Source organism: Chanodichthys erythropterus, chromosome 14, assembly GCF_024489055.1.
Source record: "Chanodichthys erythropterus isolate Z2021 chromosome 14, ASM2448905v1, whole genome shotgun sequence".
In the NCBI taxonomy this organism is placed as follows: Eukaryota; Metazoa; Chordata; class Actinopteri; order Cypriniformes; family Xenocyprididae; genus Chanodichthys; species Chanodichthys erythropterus.
In genome coordinates, this window is record NC_090234.1 from 14,795,881 (window position 1) to 14,819,429 (window position 23,549).

The following is a 23,549-nucleotide window of genomic DNA, read 5'->3' on the forward strand; positions in this document are numbered from 1 at the left end:
GTGAGCTAACTGTCTCGTCACACCCCTAGTGACTAACTATTATAACATCAAAGTTTATATCATGCAAAGTGTTTATCTGTTCAAGTAGGGGATTTTCTGGGAAAACTCGCAGGGATGAATTTAAAAATAACCAAAATTAGGTTCATATGGACACTCTTGTTTAGATTCTGAAAGTAATAACACAGATAATGTGAGAGTTATTGTCTTAAACCCTGGATGATAATGACCGAATGAACCTTATTCGGCTGTGCCGAAGGGAATCTTTGGCATTAGTTATTGTTATTAGGAGCATCAAAAGGCCGGCTGATGAGTTTCATGTGGACAGAGGATGGTTTGTGTGTGGTAAATCAGGAAATAAGACCGGTTTATTTCATACAGAACAGGTCATAAGAAGTTAAAGGGGTCTTTATGCTATTTTAAATGTTTTTTTTTGCTTTATACTGTTATTGCAGGTCAAAGGTGCTGATTTCTACAAAGCCCCTCCTCCCGAAAAGCTCAGAGTGCTCTGATTGGCCAGCTGACCCAGTGCATTGTGATTGGCCAAACACCTCAAGCGTGTGTCGGAAATGTAACGGCCCTTACCATAATCACAAGCTTCAGCTTCCAAGGCTTTTAAAGCATTTGTAAACACAGTTCGAATGATCTAGACATTGATCAGAACTGATTAACCTCAGTTTTGCTTTCGCATCCAAATACGCTACAATTCGGCAACACTACAATTCACCGAAATCTCGTCTTCTTTCTTTGCGTATGCCTTTGGGCATTATGCTTATATTTCACATTGCGACGTGGATGTTTGAGAAAGTAAATCTGGACTTTGAGGGATTTTAGGCAGGTCTGGATCAGTGTTCTCTGTTAGATAGAATAAATCCCTTTGCAGGTCTTACACATGCACAAACAGATACATTACACACTCGAGTGAAAGTAAAACATTAAGAAGCGTCATAACTATTCTTTTACTATTGGGTTCATTTTTAAGCTGCCACATATGGTGTGCAAAGCTGGAGGGAGTCTGTGTGTAAGTGTGTTTATGAGAGAAGCTGTTCAGATCTTCACGAGGAGGTGTTGAACAGCAGGATGGGGGGCAGAAATCTCACCTCAGCTCAGTTCCAGCATCAGGTCCTGATGCCACAGGGCAAACGGAGCAGCAGCACCGGATGATTCACTGAGAGAGATGGAGATCCTGGAGTCTGTTCCTCTGATATGGGCCTCAGGGCACTTCCTACAATCTCTCACTTTTTGATTTGTCAGTACAGATACAGTGTCAGAGGTGCAGAGACTCATGCTGAGATACGTGAGATGCGTTTGAGTATGCAAGCAGTAAAAATAAATGAGACATTTCATGTTTACCAAACTACCACTTTTGATGCATGCTGATTTGTTATCTGCCCCAAAACATCACTTAAAATCAAGCAAAGTTTGATTGGTGGATTAACATGTCAGCTGTATGATCGCATCATTCTTGAATGGAATATTGTTTCTGCCACTGGAAAAAAATGTTGTCCTCAAAGTTGATGTTAGAAGCAGGAAAAATGGGCAAGCGTAAAGGATTTGAGCGAGTTTGACAAGAGCCAAATTGTGATGCTAGACGACTGGATCAGAGAATCTCCAAAACTGCAGCTCTTGTGGGGTGTTCCCGGTCTGCAGTGGTCAGTATCTATCAAAAGTGCTCCAAGGAAGGAACAGTGGTGAACCGACGACAGGGTCATGGGCGGACAAGGCTCGCATGAGGCTGGCCCGATCCAGCAGACAAGCTAATGTAGCTCAAATTGCTCAAGAAGTTAATGCTGGTTCTGATAGAAAGGTGTCAGAATACACAGTGCATCACATTTTGTTGCGTATGGAGCTGCATAGCCGCAGATTAGTCAGGGTGCCCGTGCCGAAAGCGCCAACAGTGGACACGTGAGCATCAGAACTGGACCACAGAGCAATGGAAGAAGGTGACCCGGTCTGATGAATCACATTTTCTTTTACATCACGTGGACGGCCGGGTGCGTGTGAAAAAAAAATTCTGACATTATAACTCGCCAATCTGCACTCTAAAAAATGCTGGGTTAAAAAAACCCAAGTTGGGTTGAAAATGGACAAACCCAGCAATTGGGTTGTTTTAACCCAGCTAATGTTAAATGTTTGCCCAACCTGCTGGGTAGTTTTATTTAACTCAACTATTGTTTAAAAATGACTGTATTGCTTAATTAAAATTAACCCAAAGTATGTTGGAAATGAACATTTATTAATGTTCAATGAATAATTATTAAACAATAAACATTTATTAAATTGCTTATTAATACATTTATATTAATAAACTATTAAAATATTAAATTTATATTAATAAAATATTAAAGGTTATTAATAAACATTCACCTTTTGTTTATTATTGTTGTCTCTAATTGCATCTGGTTTTTAATTTCCCAACTATTTTGGGTTCATTTTAAGCTAGCCATATAGCAATTTGTAAATAATAGTTGGTTTAAATAAAACTACCCAGCAGGTTGGGCAAACATTTAACTCAACCACTGGGTTAAAACAACCCAATAGCTGGGTTTGTCCATTTTCAACCCAACTTGGGTTGTTTTTAACCCAGCATTTTTTAGAGTGTGACTTTATTTCTCACAATTGTGAGTTTATATCTCACAAGTCTTAGAAAAGAAGTCAGAATTGTGAAATAAAAATCACAATTACCGTTTAGTGGCGGAAACAAGCTTCCATTAAGCACCACTGCATGCATCAAAAAGGCACCAAAGCTTGCCATGATATTATTGAGAAAAACACAGTTTCACAATCCAGCAATCAACCTCCATTTGCTTGTACACACTGGGAGGTGCAGTGATGAGAGTTCAGCCAAACTCAGTCTAAAATAGATCCTGAATTCAGCATCATTACCTCGATCCTGGAGCTCATTTCCTCGCAGCTGAAGTAAAAACGCCGAACTGTGGCGGCCCTCTTTTAAGCTCAACCGCTACTTCCCCAAACCGGCGAGTTATTGATCCTATTAAAGCCATATCACATGAGGCTGGCACATATTATGTGCTGCTTTCATCAGGAGTGAGAGCCGACACGTGTTTCACCTCATCCTCTTTGCCTCCTTACTGACCTCTACTGGAGAGTTTGGGTTATTACTTCCTGCTCATGTCTTTCCAGTGATATAGTGTGTTGGAGATGGATAGTTTTAGCAGATGTTGAGAAGGTCTTCAGAGGAATTGGAGATGGAGTATCTTTTAGGAAGTCTGGTTGCGTGAGGATCTGTAAAAGATGTTTAGCTCCTCGAGATAACCTTCCTTTTTATGTCTTCTATGAATACAGCATGTTTGGCTGTTACCACAGATCTGATTCAAAGTGTTCAAGATGAGCATTTGTGTCTGTTTGTGTTTATATATCACTGTGTGTACTTGTGTGTGAATGAAATGTTGTAATTACAGCTATATTGCTTTTCCCTGAGGGATCTACTGTACAAAATAATATGATTGCACTGTTGCAACGATTTTAATGTGCTTTTTATTTGACCATTTACTTTAGATTGTCATTAGTCTAGATTCATGATTCTTCCTTGTGATCTCATGACTTGTGATTATGAGAATATTCAGAGATGTTTTAATAGCGCCTCACATTTAAACTTACAGTAAATAGCAAAAACATAGTTAGAGTTCATAAGTTTGATTCATTTTAGTGAGTCAGTTCAATCACATTTGGTTCAAATGAATCATTCATTCATTTTGTGGCATGTTTCATATATATTTTTTTGTTATTCATATATTATTTGAAGTATTTTAGGTCTGTCAGTACATTCTATCTATCTATCTATCGTTCTATCGTTCTATCGTTCTGTTTATCGATCGTTCTGTCTATCAATCGTTCTATTATATCTATCGTTCTGTCTATCAATCGTTCTATTATATATATCGTTCTATCGTTCTATAGTTCTATCATTCTATCATTCTATCATTCTATCTATCTAGTGTTAGAGTTGATAAGTTTGATTCATTTTAGTGAGTCAGTTCAAGCACATTCTGTTCAAATAAATCAATTCATTCATTTTGTGTCATGTTTCATATATATTTATATTTTTATATTCATGTATTTAAAGTATTTTAGGTCTGTCAGTACATCTATCTATCTATGTATCTATCTATCTATCTATCTATGTATCTATCTATCTATCTATCTATGTATCTATCTATCTATCTATCTATCTATCTATCTGTCTATCTGTCTATCTGTCTATCTGTCTATCTGTCTATCTGTCTATCTGTCTATTGTTCTATCGTTCTGTCGATCGTTCTATTATATCAATCGTTCTATCTGTCTATCTAACCATCTGTCTATCTAACCATCTAACCATCTATCCATCTATCTATCTATCTATCTATCTATCTATCTATCTATCTATCTATCTATCTATCTATCTATCTATCTATCTATCTATCTATCTATCTATCTATCTATCTATCTATCTATCTATCTATCTATCTATCTATCTATCTATCTATCTATCTATCTATCATATATACAGTATATATATCCAGTTTGCACATTTCACACAAAACAGTTTGATAACATCAGCAAAAGCTGGTTAAAATATGAGAATACTCCTTGTGTTTAAATATCTGAGTTTGATCAGAACAATTGTCTTTTATAGAAATCGCAGCACACATTTCCAAGTTCAGAAGGTTCTGCAGAACCAGAATGATCCGGCTGAGGCTGGATTGGAGCTCACATTGGCGTCAGTGGCGTTGGTGTGGCATTGACCGGCCAACGCAATAAAACGGCCTCTGAGCAGATCTGGAAGACAACCTCCTCTGTTCAATATTTCACTTCACAAAAGCGAACTTCCATCTGTGGACGTCACTTAAAATACATGAATACATGATTCACAGACAGCTGATATTTCAGAGTAAAGAGGAGTATTGTCACGTCGCTCTCTTTCTTCCCGTGCCTTTTGTTGTCCGTACAGAAGATCTTGTGTCTTGGGAGACCGACTCAAATGTGAACATGTCATGAGGTCTTTGACTTTGCTCCATGTCTTTTAAAGTCTATGTGGATCAACCCACATCAGAAGAGCACAAAAGTTGAGTTCCAGAAATAAAAATCCTTTTCATTTTGTCCATGGAGAAATTGATTATTTTAAGTTACTTATACTGTATATAACAATATATTTGAAAATCCCAGTAGATCAGCAGTTTCTGAAATACTCAGACCAGCCCATCTGGCACCAACAACCATGCCACGTTCAAAGTCACTTAAATCACATTTCTTCCTCATTCTGATGATCAGTTTGAACTTCAGCAGATCATCTTGATCATGTCTACATGCCTAGATGCATTGAGTTGCTGTCATGTGATTGGCTTATTAATTATTATTATTATAAATGGGTCTTGCTTCATCCAGCATCTTTTATATTTTCTCTGATCTCATTGCAATGCATCATAGTCTTTCTTGATTCGATGTGGCCAGCAGTAGGTGTCTTAGAAGGCAGCATCATTATCACTATTTGAGTGATTTGTTGTTTGTCTTCTCTCTGTCTTGTTCTTCCTCTCATTTATATTCTTTCGCTCTTTATTTGCATGCATCTCAGATCTGCTGTTGGACCTCAGACTGAGTTAATACCTGTTTGTGATCTCCACCAGAGAGATGAGACTCATGCATTTTAATCACAGATGTGTGTGTGGATTTATTCTCTTTCCCCTGAAGCCAAAACCTGTACAAGAATTATATGGAAGGAAATACATGAGCGGGCATTCAGTAATAGTGTGTGGTGTTCATTTATATTTGGTTTTGATAGGGGAATATCACAATATCACGATATTAATTAGTTAATAGCAGTGACATTTTAATTCAACAGCAAAACTAATGATCAAAGTTAACACAACACCATATAGACTGCAAGTTATTTTCTCAGTTAAGTATTAAAGGTGCCGTAGAACGTCTTTTTAAAAGATGTAATATAAGTCTAAGGTGTCCCCTGAATGTGTCTGTGAAGTTTCAGCTCAAAATACCCCATAGATTTTTTTTTTATTCATTTTTTTAACTGCCTAATTTGGGGCATCATTAACTATGCACAGATTCAGGCTGCACCGCCCCTTTAAATCTGGTGCTCCCCTCCCCCAGAGCTTGCGCTTGCCTTAAACAGCATTTACAAAGTTCACACAGCTAATATAACCCTCAAAATGAATCTTTACAAAGTGTTCGTCATGCAGCATGTCTAATCGCGAAAGTATGGTATTTATTTGGATGTTTACATTTGATTCTGAATGAGTTTGATAGTGCTCCGTGGCTAAAGCTAACATTACACACTGTTGGAGAGATTTATAAAGAATGAAGTTGTTTATGAATTATACAGACTGCAAGTGTTTAAAAAATGAAAATAACACCAGTCTTGTCTCCGTGAATACAGTAAGAAACGATGGTAACTTTAACCACATTTAACAGTACATTAGCAACATGTCTTCAGCCAACAAAGATTAAATCCCACCTGACTAGAGCACTTCCCAGAATGTTTACTCATTAGGTCAGTAGGTGGAGAGTAGACATCTTTAGTGGCTGTTTGAACACATTCGTTCACATGAGCGTCTACACTACAAAAGCAATCCGATCAAATGCGTTTTCAACTATCTCTGGAAGTGGTCAAAAGTGGACAAGCTCAAAACGTTTACCCCTGTATTTAGCGTCATCCATTTGTGATCCGATCGACCAAAACGCATCTTAATACCAGGTGGAAACAGGGCCCTAACCTCAATTAGTGTTGCACGATATACCGGTACTAGAAAGGTATCGCGATACCCTGCTTTTAAAAACGGTACGGTTCTTCATTTTATTAGTACCGGTACTTTGAGTGCCAGCTGTATTTCCTAATGTTCGACAGCAGGGGGCAGTGTGCGTGCAGCGTGCTGCTTCTAAGGCGTGTTTATTCCTCTCAACTGCGCAACGACTTTTATGGTGACGAAACGAGAGGTATGGTTGCAAATACAGGTGCTCTTGCAGACCGTCCACAAATTGTTGAGAAAGCAGATGCACAAAGCGAAATATGGTATTATTTTGCTTACATTGCCGAAAGTAGGAGCAAGCCCACGGACACCACAAAGCCCGTCTGCAAAAGATGTTACAATATAATGCAAGCGAAGGGAGTCAAAAGCATCTTGCCGTCAAACATCCCGATTTGTACAATTAATTTAAAGAGCGACAGGTTGGTGAATGTGATACCAGCATTATGTATATGCTCTCAAACATTAAATGAGTGTTATTTATTTATTTTACTCGTGCAAGCAGATCTGAGGTGTATTAGCTTAATAAGTGATATCTGGTTGCAAAAATAAAATTAATTTAAAAATACATAAATATGTGAAGGGTATATACAGATATTTTACCAATTTATGCTTTAATAACATTACTTTAATTATTTACAGTGATATTATATATTAGTAATATTATATATTATATATAATATATATTTTTACAATAATCTTACTGTCAAAAACACTTAAATGTATAAAAAAGCACAACAGCAAATAATTTACAATTTTATGGAGCGTGAAAATAATAAACATTAACAATTATATTAAATCTAACTCTAACTTCATGGCAATGAAGCTCAAATCCAGAATTATCAGCCTGCACACTGGTGAAGAAAGAAGGTCTGCCATATGTTATTTATTTACTTTTCCTGCTGTTTTAGGTTTTTGCCGTAGTATCGTTTAAGTATCGGTATCGTGATATTTAAGTTGGGTATCGTATCAAAGTCAAAATTTTGGTATCGTGACAACACTAGTCTCAATATCTTCTCTTACTCTATTTTCATTTGTGTTAGGGGCCGTTCACATATCACGACTTTTGTGTGCGCAAATTCGTTATTTAAAATGTAGGCACGCGGCAAGCATGAAAACATCTCAACTTTTCAGAATGCCGCAAACACACCGCAGGACGTGACAAGACCCAACCGATCAGCTTCGGCCTTTCCGTATCAACATTGAAAGCTCAGCCAAACAGCTGATCATAGCTGTACAGGGCGGGTTTTTATTTCTGATCTTCATAAATATATCTAATAGTAACCTAATGCAAGGGCTAGAAATCAATTAATCCTTTGCTGATACTTATTGTCATCATGGAGAACACCGTTCATCTTTGCATAGCAGCGACAGACGCCACGGGACCGCAGGCGCTGTGCTTTCCATGTGTTTTTAGGCACGATATGTGAACAGCCCCTTAAATGGATCATTTCCCCAAAAGGTGTTCGTTTGTAAAAGTCACTGGGGTCCAATGATGTTTGGACCCCAATGGACTTAAAAATATCTTAATTTGTGTCATTAATAATAAGTCATACAGGTTTGAAAGGAAATGAATGTAAAATGATGTAAATTAATTTTTCTTAGCTAGATGAAAGAAAATATCAAAATGTCAGTGATAGTTTGAAGAAAAACAGTCAGAGAACATTAGAGTCCCACAGATAACCAGTGCCACTGACACCAAGTTAAAAGGTTGTTTACATGCATATCATATGGATGAAGAAGGAAGTTACTGTTTATTCCAAAAGAAATGGACTGGGAAATGTTGTTTGCATTTCACTGCGGGTGTCCATAGATGGCAGTGTACATCACCATTAGAGCTGAAGGAGAAGTGTGTGTGTGTTTGTTTGTGTTAAAGGGATAATTTACCCAAAAATGTTTGTTCAAGAAGTCACTGGGTACAGAAAAGTACAGCTTCCCTTCACATTTCCCCTTAAATTATGTACAGATACGAAGTGATATTGATATTAAATAACACTATTGGTTCGTTTAAATATTTTAGTGTTTAAGTACAGTATGTTCTCTATTAATACAACCTCAAAAATGTATTTGAACACTTAAGTCACACTTATCTTGGTTTATTTATTTATGCATTTATTTATTTATATGTTTTAGTTTTAGTTATTTTAGGCAAAATGAAAATGAGATGTTGGCTTGGCAACTAGCTGAAATTTTTTGTTTTTATATTATTTTACACAGTAATATTTTGGATTTATTTCAAGTAATGAAAATGATTTTTTTTATATAGTTTTAGTTTTCATTTTAGTCTGAGAAGCAGAAGACTTCAGAAAATCTCTCCTTTTTAATCTCATTATTTTCTAAGAGAAACTGTTGACATTTTTAATTGATTGAAAAATGGGTGTTGATTATCAGATTTGAGCCAGAACGGGATTTGCGAGGTCATCCGAAAAGAAAGATGTTTCACAGGTGGAGCATGTAATTATATTTAGATAAAAGATTATGAAGACAGTTTTTCCTCGTCGTATCATTATTGTTGTGCATGAAGAATGCAAATAGAGTCAGTTATGATTTCATGTTGACTTGAACACCTTCACCATCACTTCATGAGTTGAGGACGTCTAGCTCTGATTTATGGCTGTCTTTACACACGTCGCCGTTTCATTTGTCATCTCTGAGCGCTTTGTTTGCTTCCTGGAGGTCAAAGTCATGCAGTCGGAGAGCTCAGATGAATCTCTATAACGGCGGTGAAGCCTGATGGATGTCTCCGGTATATTTAAGGGCTCCCGCCGCCAGCGGCTGCTCTTTACTCCATGACTTTATTTGGTCCGATCTTACACGGGCTGCCGGGGTCTTTGATCTCAGCAGGGTTTTCCATGATAAACAGAGGAACGTACTTAAACCTACAAGCTTTATGGGGGTCGAGCAGGATTTGTCTTTTATATGCTCAACGAAGAGGAATTTGCCCCTTTAGGATTGCATGACCTTCAGCGCTCTTTTTGTCAGATGTGAAGAGCATTGTCTTTCATCTCAAACCTGAGGCTGATTGTTTTACACATTATTTTGGTCCAAACTGCTGCATGTTTGCGTAACTGACATTAGTTCAACCTTGACTACTATTGAATTAACTTGCTTCGTACGCTACCATTTAAAAGTTTTTGAACTTTCTATTCATCAAAGAATCCTGAAAAAAAAAAAATGTATCACGGTTTATATAAAAAATTTGAAGCGGTACAACTCTTTTCAACATTGATATTAATAAGAAATGCATTTTGAGCAGCAAATCACCATATTAGAATGATTTCTGAAGGATTATTTGGCACTGAAGACTGGAGTAATATATTAAAATATATTCACATAAAAAATAGTTATTTTAAAGGGGTCCTTGATTATGATTTGACTTTTTTAACTTTAGTTAGTGTGTAATGTTGCTGTTTGATCATAAACAACATCTGCAAAGTTACCACACTCAAAGTTCAATGCAAAGGGAGATATTTTCTTACAGAAATCACTTTTTAAGGACTACAACAAACGGCTGGTAGGGACTACAACGAGCTTCTTCCTGGATTGGTGACATCACTAACCCTAAAATTTACATAAACCCCACCCCCGAGAACACACAATAAAGGGGGCGGGGCCATGTTGGGCTGCTTTAGAGAAGAGGAAGAGTTGTTGTAGTAGAGTGTTGTTGTCATGCCGTCATTTTACGCCGGACTGCTTCACAAACGAGGGTCAATTCAACACAAAAGATGAACATGACGACACATGCTAGTGGATGAGTTGAATCAACTCCACAGCAACTACATCAATTTATCCACTAACCATTCAGAAACGTCCAGTTTCATTCTAAAAGTTGTAACTTCTTCCTGAGTCTCTCCATCAGTGTCGACTCCGGTTTGAACAATGTAAGGCTGAACACCGTTACTGACAATCCTCATTTTGTCTGCGTGAGATTCTCCAGCTTTGTTGTTGTTGAGCTGTTAAAGCTCCGCCCTCTTCTGGAAAGTGGCAGCTCATTTACATTTAAAGGGACACACACAAAAATGGCGTGTTTTTTCTCATACCCAAATAGGTGCAAATTTGACAAGCTATAATAAATTATCTGTGGGGGATTTTGAGCTGAAACTTCACAGACACATTCTGGAGACACCAGAGACTTATATTACATCTTGTGAAAAGAGGCATTATAGGCCCTTTTTAAATTGTAATAGTGCTGTGAAATCGATTAATCACATCTAACTTAAAAGTTTGTAAATATATATGTGTGTATACACATACACACACACTTTCAAGTTACATGCAATTAATCACAATTAATTGATTTGATAGCACTAGTAATAATATTTCACAATATTACTGTTTTTACTGTATTTGTGATCAAATAAATGCAGCTTTGGTTTGCAGAAGAGTCAACAACATTCAAAAATTTTGCTGACTACAAAACTTTTAAACAGTAGTGTACTTTTCCAACCTCTCACCACCTGTCAGCTGACTTCATTCTGATTTGTAAACTTTTAATGATCCAGTCAGTTATCAATGGATAAAATTAAGTCAGAGTATACTTTTTTTCCATTTATTTTTCTGCTTCACTTGAAATGTCACATTATTCAAGTAAAATTGCTTGGAGACATTGAGGCTCTTGTAGATTTGTTTTATACTGCGTGCAAGCATGAGTAGATGGAGAAGCAGATTTGGTGAGAGAAACACACACAGTATCACACAGAGATCTCACACCCGTCTCCTAAAAGTTAAATACAGTTTCCTGCTGTAGTTTACATTCCCAGAGCTGTAGAGACTGTTGCTGCAGCTGGCATGGGCAGCCCGGGTCACATAAGTCAGACGCTGGCTCTCCTTTCTGTAAGATCTGTCCCAGAAGTCCCTTCTTTATCTCAGATTGATTATATCTTGATTATCTCTCTTTCTGCTCTATAGGACCCGTGAGAAAGCCCAAGTATGTGGAGAGTCCTCGTCTTCCTGGAGATGCGGTCATGTCGTCGCTGAGGAAGGTGCCGGACAATACGACCGGTGAGTGTCGGCAGATGCTGTTATGCTCTTATTCTTTTCAGTTTGTGCTTGCTGTCCAGAATCAAGTTTCTCAGTTTGTTTTTATTGGTTAAGAGTAGAAGAATGTTGATGATGTCAGGGTTCCCACCTAAATCCTAAAATTTATTGAAAAATGGAAATATTTGTAGTGAAATTACAAGTTTCTAGACATGTACAGATCTAAAATGGTTACACTTATTACATATAATCCTCAGACGTGATCCAGGACGCCATTAAAATAAGCCATCCACTTGTCCACTGAAACTGAACGCTCATCTGTATACTGTATCAGTGTAGACAGTGTCAGTGATTATAATGGATTTTACTTGCTTTTGATGCAACGCTCAAATCATTGTAGGCAAATGTCAGCTGTTAAGCATCTCAACACCAGTGGGCAGGGCCTATGGTGTAATGATGTATAACTATTTGTCATTGTCTTGCTCTGGAGGCAGTCATATGCAAATTTATTTGCCCATGTGACATCACAGGTCACCCAAAATCAAAACGAGACATTTTTGGAGCTTGATTAAATAAATGCCTTGTTTATAATGAGGAGGACATTTTAAGCTATGAAACTTACAAGATGTTTTAATGGTACAAATGGAAATGTTATGTTAATATCTGTGTTTATATGTTTAATTATGCATGTAATCAAAGCAGCATGCATCATTATATACGCTTCATACATTTTGATTTTAGATAATTGCATGCGTGTATGTGCAGTATAAGCACACAATGTATACAACAGAAACTGTGTGTATGTGCACACTTGGCTCTCTGACAGTGTGTGTATGTATGCATGTGTGTTGTCAGTAGCATGTAGTGCAGTTTCGTTGCTGGGCTGGAATAGAGTTGGCAGTGTTGTCTGTGTGTGTATCTTTAGCTTCATATCACTGCACACAGGATTGTGTTGGTCAGAGGAGCATGTGAGACATCAGAGCTTTCCAAACAACTGTTTGCAGCAGGGTGGCGCCAGTCGAATGCCAGCTGTCTGTGGCACACCACTGTATCGCACTGGTCACATGATGTCATCAGAAGGTGTCTGCACTGCAGGGCGCTCAGAGATGGATGACTAGGCAGTACTGACAGCTGATCCTACTGTAAAATAGTGTTTAAAATGGGTGGTGCTGTAGATTTACATTGATGTCTTACAACATAAAGTTTAAAGGCACAATATGTAATTTTTCGCTGCTAGGGGGCGCTTATTCAAAACAAAGGCATAGCTTGAGGACGCCTTGATTTCGTGGAATCATGGGAGTTGTCTTCACTTCACAGCTGGTGGAAAAGAATCTGGACAGAATAGGGACAGAAATTGAGGTTATTAACGTTACTGTAGTATGAGTACTGTAGCAGAGCAGGGCCAAGTGCTGTGGGAGCGTAACAAGGCCGCTGGAGCGATTAGTAATAAATGCAAAGTTACCCCCCCAATTTTTTTTTGTGCTGATCCAAAAAAAGATCCAATCCGTGACTTAATAAGTACGATATGATCCGAACCGTGAGTCTTGTGATCTGTTGAACCACTATGTTCTAGTGTTTTTTGGATATTTTATTCATATTGTGGATATTTATTTCATATTATATTTTATGCATATTGTGCCTTTAATTTAGTGAGCGGCTACGTCTAGTTGAAAAATTTGATTATTTTGCATTTTTAAATAAATTTTGAGTTTAAGTCGCAGGTCAAAAAGGAGAATTGTGGTTAATCTCACTTTCACTTCACACTGGAAATGGCAGATCCTTTAAAAGGGTCCTATAAAATCCATTTTTATTTTGTCTGTTTTCCTTTTAATTTTTCTGGATTCTTTTTTAATAGTTTTGTTTTATAATCAAAAACGATGTCTCATTAATTGAATTCATGAAACTTGAAATTCTGTTTTAATTTTTCTGGATTCTAATACAATTTTTACAATTTCTGGATTCTAATACAATATTATTATAAAAAATGGCGATAATCAAATTAATGCACAAAACTTTAATCTTTTGCATATAACTTTAAACTTTCTAATCTTTTAAAATGTAATCAAACTAATTAATTTGAACAATTTCTTATTTTTTTTTTTTTTTTTGCTGCACAACAGAGGTTTACTGTTGAAATTAAAATATTGCATTGTTCTTATTATTATTATAACTTTGATGTACATTCTGCTGTATAGTAGTAGTAAAAGTAGTAAAAGTTAAACCAAACTTTTGTTTATTTGAAAAATATTCTGAACATGCTCTTTGTGTTGGTTAGTATTTGCAACTGAAATGCTTTAGAGTTGCTGTAGAGGTTGTTGAAGTAGGACCAATGTAACATGCCATGTTTTTTTTTTTTTTGCTGGTTTATTTACTGCATATCTGTCATACCTCAATGCCAAACCCCAGTTAGCTCAGCTTTACCTCCACACACACATATAAGGGTCAACACTGTTTACATGTGGGTCCGTCACATGTTATTTTAACCCTGAGAGAGTTTATATATAGCATCTCCAGACCTTCCCCCAGGCTCTAGTTTAACATCGTCTTCAAGTCATGCTGGAATGATCATATTCATGAGATGAGTACTCAATTTAAAAAAAAAAATAGATATATATTTTGGCACAAATTTGATAAAAGAAAAAAAAACCCTCACTTGAATGCACATGAAGTCATGATGCTGATTTCTGAACTCATAAGTAGGAATTTTCCAGGAGCACTATAAAAGCATCATAACGTCTGTGGTGGATCTACGGCCAGCAGGTCTCCGGCTACGTAAGCGGATACGACTGCCTCTCCCATCGCAGAGAACAGCGGGACGCAAAACAGCTCTTGGCATTCCCAAGACTTTCTCATCCTTCCTGGGAATGTGAAGGCGCTGTCTGTAAATACCTGTTCTCACGCCTCATCTCCGAAGCATTCAGTAAAACTCTAGTTGAAGGAAGAAAGCAAACAGTGCCATGTGGAATTAGTCAGCGTGATTCTCTAATAGCGTTAATAATGCATAATTAGCCCCAGTGTGTGTGTACTTCATAATGATGGTTAATTACTCTGTCCTGCTGCCAGGCTTTCAGCTTTTTGACTGAAAGAGTAGTAGGCGTTTATTTATTAACACGCACTTATTTCCTTGTCACCTGAAGTCAGAGCGCTCCAAAACGCTTTAGCAAAAGTTGAGTCGGAAAAATGCCACCAAGAGCAAATCTAATGTAGTTGATGGTTTTTGTGTGATGGTTTATAAAACAGCTTTGAACAATGGAGTTATTCATTTATTTATTTATTTATTTATTTATAAATTTCCAATGATATCCAGTTTTTACAGAAATCAAGTTTTTTTGTTTCTGGTAACAGCTGTTTGCGTTGATAAACTTAAAAGTTATTGTACTGAAATATTTTTTTACACTACCATATATCATTTATTGATAGATATTATATATTATTTTTCTGTTTTTATTGGAATTGCTCCATAATGAATATATAGGGCACTGTTTTAACGATCTTAGCTCATGGTCTGAAGCGCATGGTGCAGGTGCACTTAGGGCATGTCCGAATCCACTTTTGCTTTTTTAATGACGCAATAATGGTCGGAGCATGGGCCAAAAGGGTTGTACCTAGTCTCTTAACGAGTCATGGGTGTATTTTGGGCATAATGTGCAATAAACCAATCAGAGTGTCATCTCCCATTCCCATGGGAGATGGGTCATCCCTGGAGAAATCTCTGTGCGTAAAGGATAAGGCCGAAGACCTTTATTGGATGCCCGTGGTCTTCAGGCCCTCAGACGACACTGCTTCACTCATCAGCATGATTGTGTCAATGACATTACTAAATGGGCCCAGGAATACTTCCAGAAACCACTGTCGGTAAACACAATCCGCCGTGCCATCTGCAGATGCCAACTAAAGATCTATCATGCAAAAAGGAAACCATGTGTGAACATGGTCCAGAAGTGCCATCATGTCCTGTGGGCCAAGCCTCATTTAAAATAGACTGTTTCAAAGTGGAAAAATGCTCTATGGTCAGATGAGTCCAAATTTGACATTCTTATTGGAAATCACAGACAACGTGTCCTCTAGGCTAAAGAGGAGCGAGACCTTCCAGCATGTTATCAGCGTTCAGTTCAAAAGCCAGTATCTCTGATGGTATGGGCAGCTTGCATGTTTTGGAAGGCACTATGAATGCTGAAAGGTATATAAACATTTTAGAGCATCATTAAACAAAAAATACATAAAAGACAACCACAAACTCTTCAGCAGCTGGAAACCTATATCAGACTACAATGGGACCAAATTCCAACACCAAAGCTCCAGAAACTCATAACCTTGATACCCAGACATCTTCAAAGTGTTTTGAAAAGAAGAGGAAATGCTTTTATTTTGAGACCTGTAGCAGGCATCAAAGTTGAAATTAGCTCACTTTGTGCTTAAAATTGTAACATTTCTCAGTTTAAACATTTGTTATGTTATCTATTGTGAATAAAATATTGGCTCATGTGATTTGAAAGTCTTTTAGTTTTCATTTTATTCAAACTTAAAAAACATCCCAACTTTTCCAAAATTCGGGGTGTATATGTATAAATTGTTTTCTTTACAAAGTGACATCGCCAACTACTGGCCTGGCATGCATAATATAGCATTTTGCTGAGAATGCAACATGTTCTTGCATTGCATAATACAGATTCTGCAACCCATCAATAAAAAATGAGCTTTCTTAGCTAGAAGTTCTCCAGCTAGATCCAGTCTTGAGACCAAGATCACAAGCAAAACTCCAATTTTCTGATTTTTGATGACTGTACAGAAGGTCTTTGAAGGCACGTTTTGAGCATTCTTGCTGAATCTGTACTGTTTCTCTCCTCTTGTTCTGCATGTTTTCTGTAATTTGTGTACTTCCTCCTGTAAATCAGATAGGTCTGCATTCATCATGTGTTCATTAAAGCTCTTGCAGTGTGTGTGTGTATGCTTTCACACACACATTCTATAGAGTCTGTCTCTGTAAACACTCTAGCAGATCTCACACACACTCCTGCTTCCTCTATATCGTCCTGTTTGGCTTTAATGGCCTGTAAATCTCTCATGAGGGTGAGGATGTTGTTTTGGTTTTTGCCCTTCGGTCGTGACATTATTCAAAGTTATTTCAGAGAGTCATTTTATGTATATCCAGGGGGTAACTGGAGATCTCTGCAGATGTAGAATATTTACCATGCATAAATGTTTCCCCTGCATTATTTTTATTTTTTTTAGATTTTTGTTCCTGTGACATTGATATTGCTGTTTTTCCGTATTTATGACCGACAGTGCCAGTTATTCTGTCATATTCAAGATATGTTCTCTTACTGAAACTGCACTTGTGATAAAAACATGAAGGTGCATATTTTTTTTTTAATCTTTAACTTTATTTAGGTGCTTAATGTGAGGAATATTTCACAGCATAGATTGAGTAGGAAAAAATTCTGATGGGAAAAGTTGTTAAAAGGTTGATCCATCCATCCATCTGTGATTTATTCCATCCATCTTTCCGTCCGTCCTTCCATCCATCTATCTGTGATGTATTCCATCCATCCATCCATCCATCCATCCATCCATCCTATCCATCCATCATATCTATCTATCTATCTATCTATCTATCTATCTATCTATCTATCTATCTATCTATCTATCTATCTATCTATCTATCTATCTATCTATCTATCTATCTATCTATCTATCTATCTATCTATCTATCTATCTATCTATCTATCTATCTATCTATCTATCTATCTATCTATCTATCTATCACATTCTAGTAGTCTCTGATCCTCTTGTTTGTGTTTCTGAACGGTGAGCTGTAGTTCATTTAAGGTAGTGTGTGTTTGATCGTTCACAAACACTCACAGGTTATCTTGACCTGTACTTGCGGTCTCATCGTGGTTTTCCGAAAGAAAGATTGGGTCGCTTTGATTTCCTCATATCTGTGGGAGAAACTTAATTTCATCTCAGTGTGTGTCTCTCGTGTGTTCTGTTCTTGCATCTGAAAAGCTTCTGAGGAGAGAATTCACTTTGAGAGGTGCACCATCAAGAAAATCCAATGAAGGACATAAATGTTGTTTAGAAAGTTGTGATTCCCTCTCGAGATCTCCAACTCAAACCTCTGAGGCTTCACGAGATGCTTTAAAACAAAGTTTATCATTGAAACTCCTGTCCCGCAGGTAGACTTTGTTCGTTTTCTTGATAAGTCTGACATTGGCCCTTAGATGATGTCATATTTAGGTAAGAACTTCAGACGTTAGAACATTAAACATTAGTTATGAAACTCTCAGTGTTTTAGGGCTCTTTATAAACTGTTACCATGCTGAAATGTGTCATAAACGGAAAGATTTTCATACAGAGCAGTGCTGGACATGATTGACAAATTCTTCTGCTTTAGTTCTGTAGTTCAGCTGGTTAGTCATGACCAATAAAGGTGTTCCGATGGGTCACTGACAGCAGGGAAAAACAATGTCAAATGATGTAATAATCATTTATAGTTACTATAGAAACATAATTAGACTTATCAACTTTTAAAAGGGAGGATAAAACATTGATTTATTTCCTGCCAAGAGCATGAATCTGTTGCCATTCAAGGGACTTAGAAATCAAAATAATTTTTTTCTGTTCACTTTATGCCATGTTCATCAATTTGCATGTTGATGGGCTTGTGCAGTTTATGTTAATGTTGATATTATTGGATTTTATTCTTGTTCGGGATATTTTGTTGACTTTCTCCACTGTTGTCCTAAAGCAAGAGCAGCTGAGACGCTCTGAGAGCAGTCAGAGACGTGTAAAATGGCATAGAAATTGCACCGTTCTGAACATTTCAACACAATTCATAGTCATACCTGCCACCCACCAATTACCTCACACAGCTTGTTAATTAAGCAGAGAATGTTGTTGATTGGACTTGATTGGCTGTCATGGAGATCATGCGGGTAGTTGAGGATCATAGGGACTAATACATTGATTCCAGCTTCAGCTGGTCTGGATATATTAACAGCTCTCTGCCATCTTAGAACAGTCAACAAGGAGACCCGTGAATGGAAGGAATTGGATGCTTGGATGCTGCTTTTGTGTAGAAACACATCATTTACTGTCTGGGTGCATGTTTGTATGACACATTTATTTTATAGAACTTTATTTGGAGTTTGCATGCAAAAATTATTATTTTATATAAGAAGTGCATCTGTTTATTTACTTTCATTCATTTATAGGCAGATCTTGCGGCGTGTCACACCGGTGTGTTGTCGTAATCAGCAAAAGTTAATACATAATTAATAATTTATTTATAACTGGTTAACTGTTGGGGAAAAACATCTGATTTGTAACATTACATTACATCTGTGTGATACAGTAGGTCTTAATATATTGGCTGTCTTTTTCAGTAATGTTAATAAACAATTGTGGAATCATGGAAAAAAGAGTTATAAGTATAATATATTAAAATATATATTTGCTATAGATAAGGCTTTTGACTTGGTGTGTGCCAAATTTGGTGTTATTACCAGGGATTTTAAGGTATGGTTGCTGGATATTTTGTTTTGGAACCCTCAGAAAACTTTTTTTTTTTTTCTCAAAATGGACCTTTTGCCGACTTCAAACAGGTGTAGCTCAGTCCAACAATTCATACATCATTTTGAATGCTTTTTTAATAGAGAATGTGAGAATAACAATAACTCATTTTTAAAAATATGCTCATTGGGACTCATTTTGCCAGCACGGGTCACATATGTTAATGTGAGCTTTGCTCCTCTATATGAGAGGACGCTGGCGATTATCCTCTATATCCTCCCTGTACTACAGTCTAATGTGGATAAATTCGGTTGATGTTCGCCTGCGGGCTGGTGGACATGCATGATGTCATTGCCGTGTCACATTCCCCGAGGCCACGACTGGTACCTGCTCACGCGTACACTTTCTCTGCCACACAATATACTATATTTAGCCCAGTCCTGAAACGCTTCAGGGGCCTGCGGTAGATAAAACATGTTTGGTTTGTTCATGACTCTTATGTTCTCAGTTTTATGAGGTGCTCTGTATTATTAATGTTAAGCAATAGTCCCCTTTTATGAAGGTGTTTGTGTATTAATACGTCTGTCTGATGAAAACTAGAGTTTTACAGCGGATCCCCAGGAGCAAATAGAGAGTATTAAAGGAAAATATCTCCCAAAATTGAAAGAATGCCATCATTTACTCACCCTATTGTTGTTCCAAACCTGATTTAATTTCATATGATGGTCATATGGACTACGTTTATGACTTGTTTTGCCGTTTTGTAGCTTGACAACATCCCAATTAACTTTTAGTTTATGGAAAAGCTTGTTTTGTGTTTCACAGAAGAAATTTAGATGACATGAGGGTGAGTAAATGAAAGGATTTTCATTCATTATATCTTGAATGTGTTTCTGCTGTTCTGTGATGAAGGCATTTCATCCTGTAGAGTGACACCCAGGTGGCTTATGAGTGTCACTTGTTTAGAATATGGTTCAGTGTGTAGTCTCGTCTCAGACGACTCGCCCAGGACCACCCACAGACCTCTTACAGACCGTCTGCACACAAAACTAGAAAGCAGTTGTGAAAATTGCATGATCCAGGTCCAGATGCCACAATTAATATTATTGAGAAGAGACAATGCCACCATTGCACTGTGATTGACTGTTGCACTGATTTCTCAGTAAATCCGCCTCTCATTTTTGTGCATGTTCCATGCTCGCAAATAGGTCTTAATTAAAACAAAAGTAAACAACTCATCTCCTTAACTTTTATCTGCTAACTAATGTTAACAAAGATGAATAAATACTGCGACGAATGTATTGCTAATTGTTAGTTTTTATGTTAGTTAAAGGTAGAGTAGGCAATTTCAGAGAGGCTAGCAATAAAAAGCTAGCTTTGAAAGCAACTTAAACGTAAACAACTTACAGAGCTCTAACTTGTACCACCTGACTGCTGCAGATTAATTTCTGTAACTATGTAATACGACATGGTGTGAACGCAGCATAAGTTTGTTGTTTTGGTTCAGGATGAATTGCTCTTAACTTGAATTTTTTGAGTAAGCTAATTGATACATATAACTTGAAATTATCATGTAATCTCAACTTATATTTTTAGCAGTGGAAACTTAGCTATAACCAGCTAATTCAGCAGTTGCTAATTGGTAACACAATGCTTTGATAACATTAGCATAGCATGCTGAAAGAGTACGGCAATAAAGAAAATTTACCATATACCTTTTATCAAACTAAACACATGCTCCACTCGTCACCATGATGCTAACCCCCCCAAAAAACCCACATAACAGAAACTTTTCTAAATTGGGATAGCAAAATATTAAACACTACTAAATCCCCACTTAACATTAATCTTGCACAAAAAACATTATGTAACTCTTAATTTTAGCATTTATTCTCATTTTTGAGTGTCATGGCAAAGCATGCTGGTTTCCAGCCCAGTTTCAATTTGTCTAAATTTAATGAAACAAGTTCATAAAACTCAAAACAAGGAAATAGTTCAGATCACTTAAAATGTGTCAGTTTCGTGAACTCAAAAGAAAAAGAAAGTTCTAAATACTCATAAAAGTTGATTTGCTTAAACTAATTTGTTTAATTTGAGTTTGCCCTACTCAAAACAATTAATTATTTTGATTGTTTAGTGTGTCAGGATGTGAAGAGAGTTTCAACCAGTACAACAAAACGTGTTTATGAAAAACATACCCTACCCTACCTTTAATGCATTAACTAATGTTAACTAATGGGACACATTTTCCACTTTTCACAGGTGGTCACATTGCTCTGCATTTATTTGAAAAGGTTTTTCCACACCAGTTTATTATGGCAGTTTTGTCTCTTTCAAATAAACCCACCACTCAATAACATAAAAAACAGAACAAACTGTGATTGGTCACTTCACTTGTCCTATCTAAATAGGTGGTTCATGGCCAGAAGACTGCAAATGCTTTGTGAACCAGACTTTGTTGATGGCCTTTTGATGTGTTTAAAGAGTTTTATATACCTCCTGCTCTCTTTGGAGATGAGAAACAGCTTTGTTGTCTTTTATTTGTAAGCATGTGTTGTATTTAGGTCTGATGGCAGCTCATTCCATATTCTGTGGTTTGCTGCTGGTTGAGAGAGTTGTATATACTGAATTTTTCCTCTCTTGTTTCTCTACCACACCCAGCACTGCTCGACCTGTCTCGCCATCAGCGTGATGGAATCTGAGAGAGACGGATCGAGTCGTGTCACATGTGTGGAAATTAAACCAAGTCAGCGCTGCAGGCCTAATCAGTTTAGCCACTGTAGACAGAGAGACAGAAAAGGATTGTCCCAGTGGTCATGATGTCGCGAAGACTCTGGCCACGCCATCATGGTAGAAGATGGAAATTTCTTAAGATGTAAATGTCTGCTGCTTCAGACCTCTGTACTGAAGGGTTTTTTTTTTTTTTTTTGGGTAGATTATCCTGCTGCTTCTCCCATGATTGTTAGCGTTTGTTCAGAGGCTTATTGCCTGGAAGTGAGCCCTTGTAGAGTGTCATTAATCCACATGAAACACCATGAGTTCATTAGTAACGCTTTAATTCATGCAGCTGTATTTTATAAAGGCTTGTTTGAAGTTTGTTAAACTTCAGAGACCAAATTTTTGTTACATTAGTTTTAGTAAACATATCTGATAACACTTCACTATTAATTAGCTTGCATATAATGCCTTATCCTGCATGACCACATTCTAGACACCTTAATCCTAAATTTAACCACTACAACAACTACCTTACTAGCTATTAATAAGCAGTAAATTAGTAAATTTATTGAGGCAGAAGTTGTAGTTAATAGTGAATGTGTTCCCCAAACTAAAGTGACCACTCTAATTTTTTTCTTATTGAACATTTTTCCCTAATGTGTTCAGTCCATATGTCTGCACTGTATGTCAAATATTCACATTATATTTTATATTTTAATTGACCTTTAAGTTTCCTAAAAATGGCTCATTCATTCTGTCCACTTAAAAAACTGATTCAAAACTCTGATTCACTGATTCATTTGTATCATCACTGTTTATTTCTTCAAAACACTGATTCACTGATTCATTTGTATCATCACTGTTTATTTTTTCAAAACTCTGATTCACTGATTCATTTGTATCATCACTGTTTATTTCTTTAAAACTCTGATTCACTGATTCATTTGTATCATCACTGTTTATTTCTACACTCTAAAAAAATGCTGGCTTGAAAACAACCCAAGTTGGGTTAAAAAGGTCAAACCCAGTGATTGGGTTGTTTTGACACAGCAGTTGGGTTAAATCTTTGCCCAACGTGCTGGGCAGTTTTATTGAACTCAACTATTGTTTAAAAATGACTATATGTCTGGATTAAAATGAACCCAAAATAGGTTGGAAATTAAAAATCAGACACATAATTACTAGAGGCAACAATAATAATCAAAAGGTGAACATTTATTAATAAGCAATATAATAAATGTTTATTGTTTTGTTTTTTTTATTAAACTTATTAAACATGTTAATAACTGTTCATTTTAAGCAAGCAATACAGTAATTTTTAAACAATAGTGGAGTTAAATAAAACTACCCAGCATGTTGGTCAAACATTTAACCCAACCGCTGGGTTTTTCAATTTTTAACTCAACTTAGGTTATTTTTAACCCAACATTTTTAGAGTATATATATATATATATATATGTATGTATGTATGTATATGTATATATATATATATAATATATATACACTCTAAAAATGTTGGGTTAAAAATAACCCAAGTTGAACCAGTACCTGGACGATTGAAATAAATGACAGTATAAGACCTCA

At 36.7% G+C, this 23,549-nt stretch overlaps 1 protein-coding gene across 3 annotated transcripts in view; it reads left to right on the forward strand.

Annotated features, from left to right (window-relative positions):
- Positions 1-23,549, forward strand: part of tanc1b (tetratricopeptide repeat, ankyrin repeat and coiled-coil containing 1b) — a 183,619-nt gene that overhangs the window by 57,767 nt on the left and 102,303 nt on the right. For all 3 annotated transcript variants that reach the window (XM_067409266.1, XM_067409267.1, XM_067409268.1), the window contains one exon: positions 11,667-11,759. In XM_067409266.1, coding sequence (XP_067265367.1) covers positions 11,667-11,759 — 93 coding nt within the window. The remainder of the gene's footprint in view (positions 1-11,666; positions 11,760-23,549) is intronic.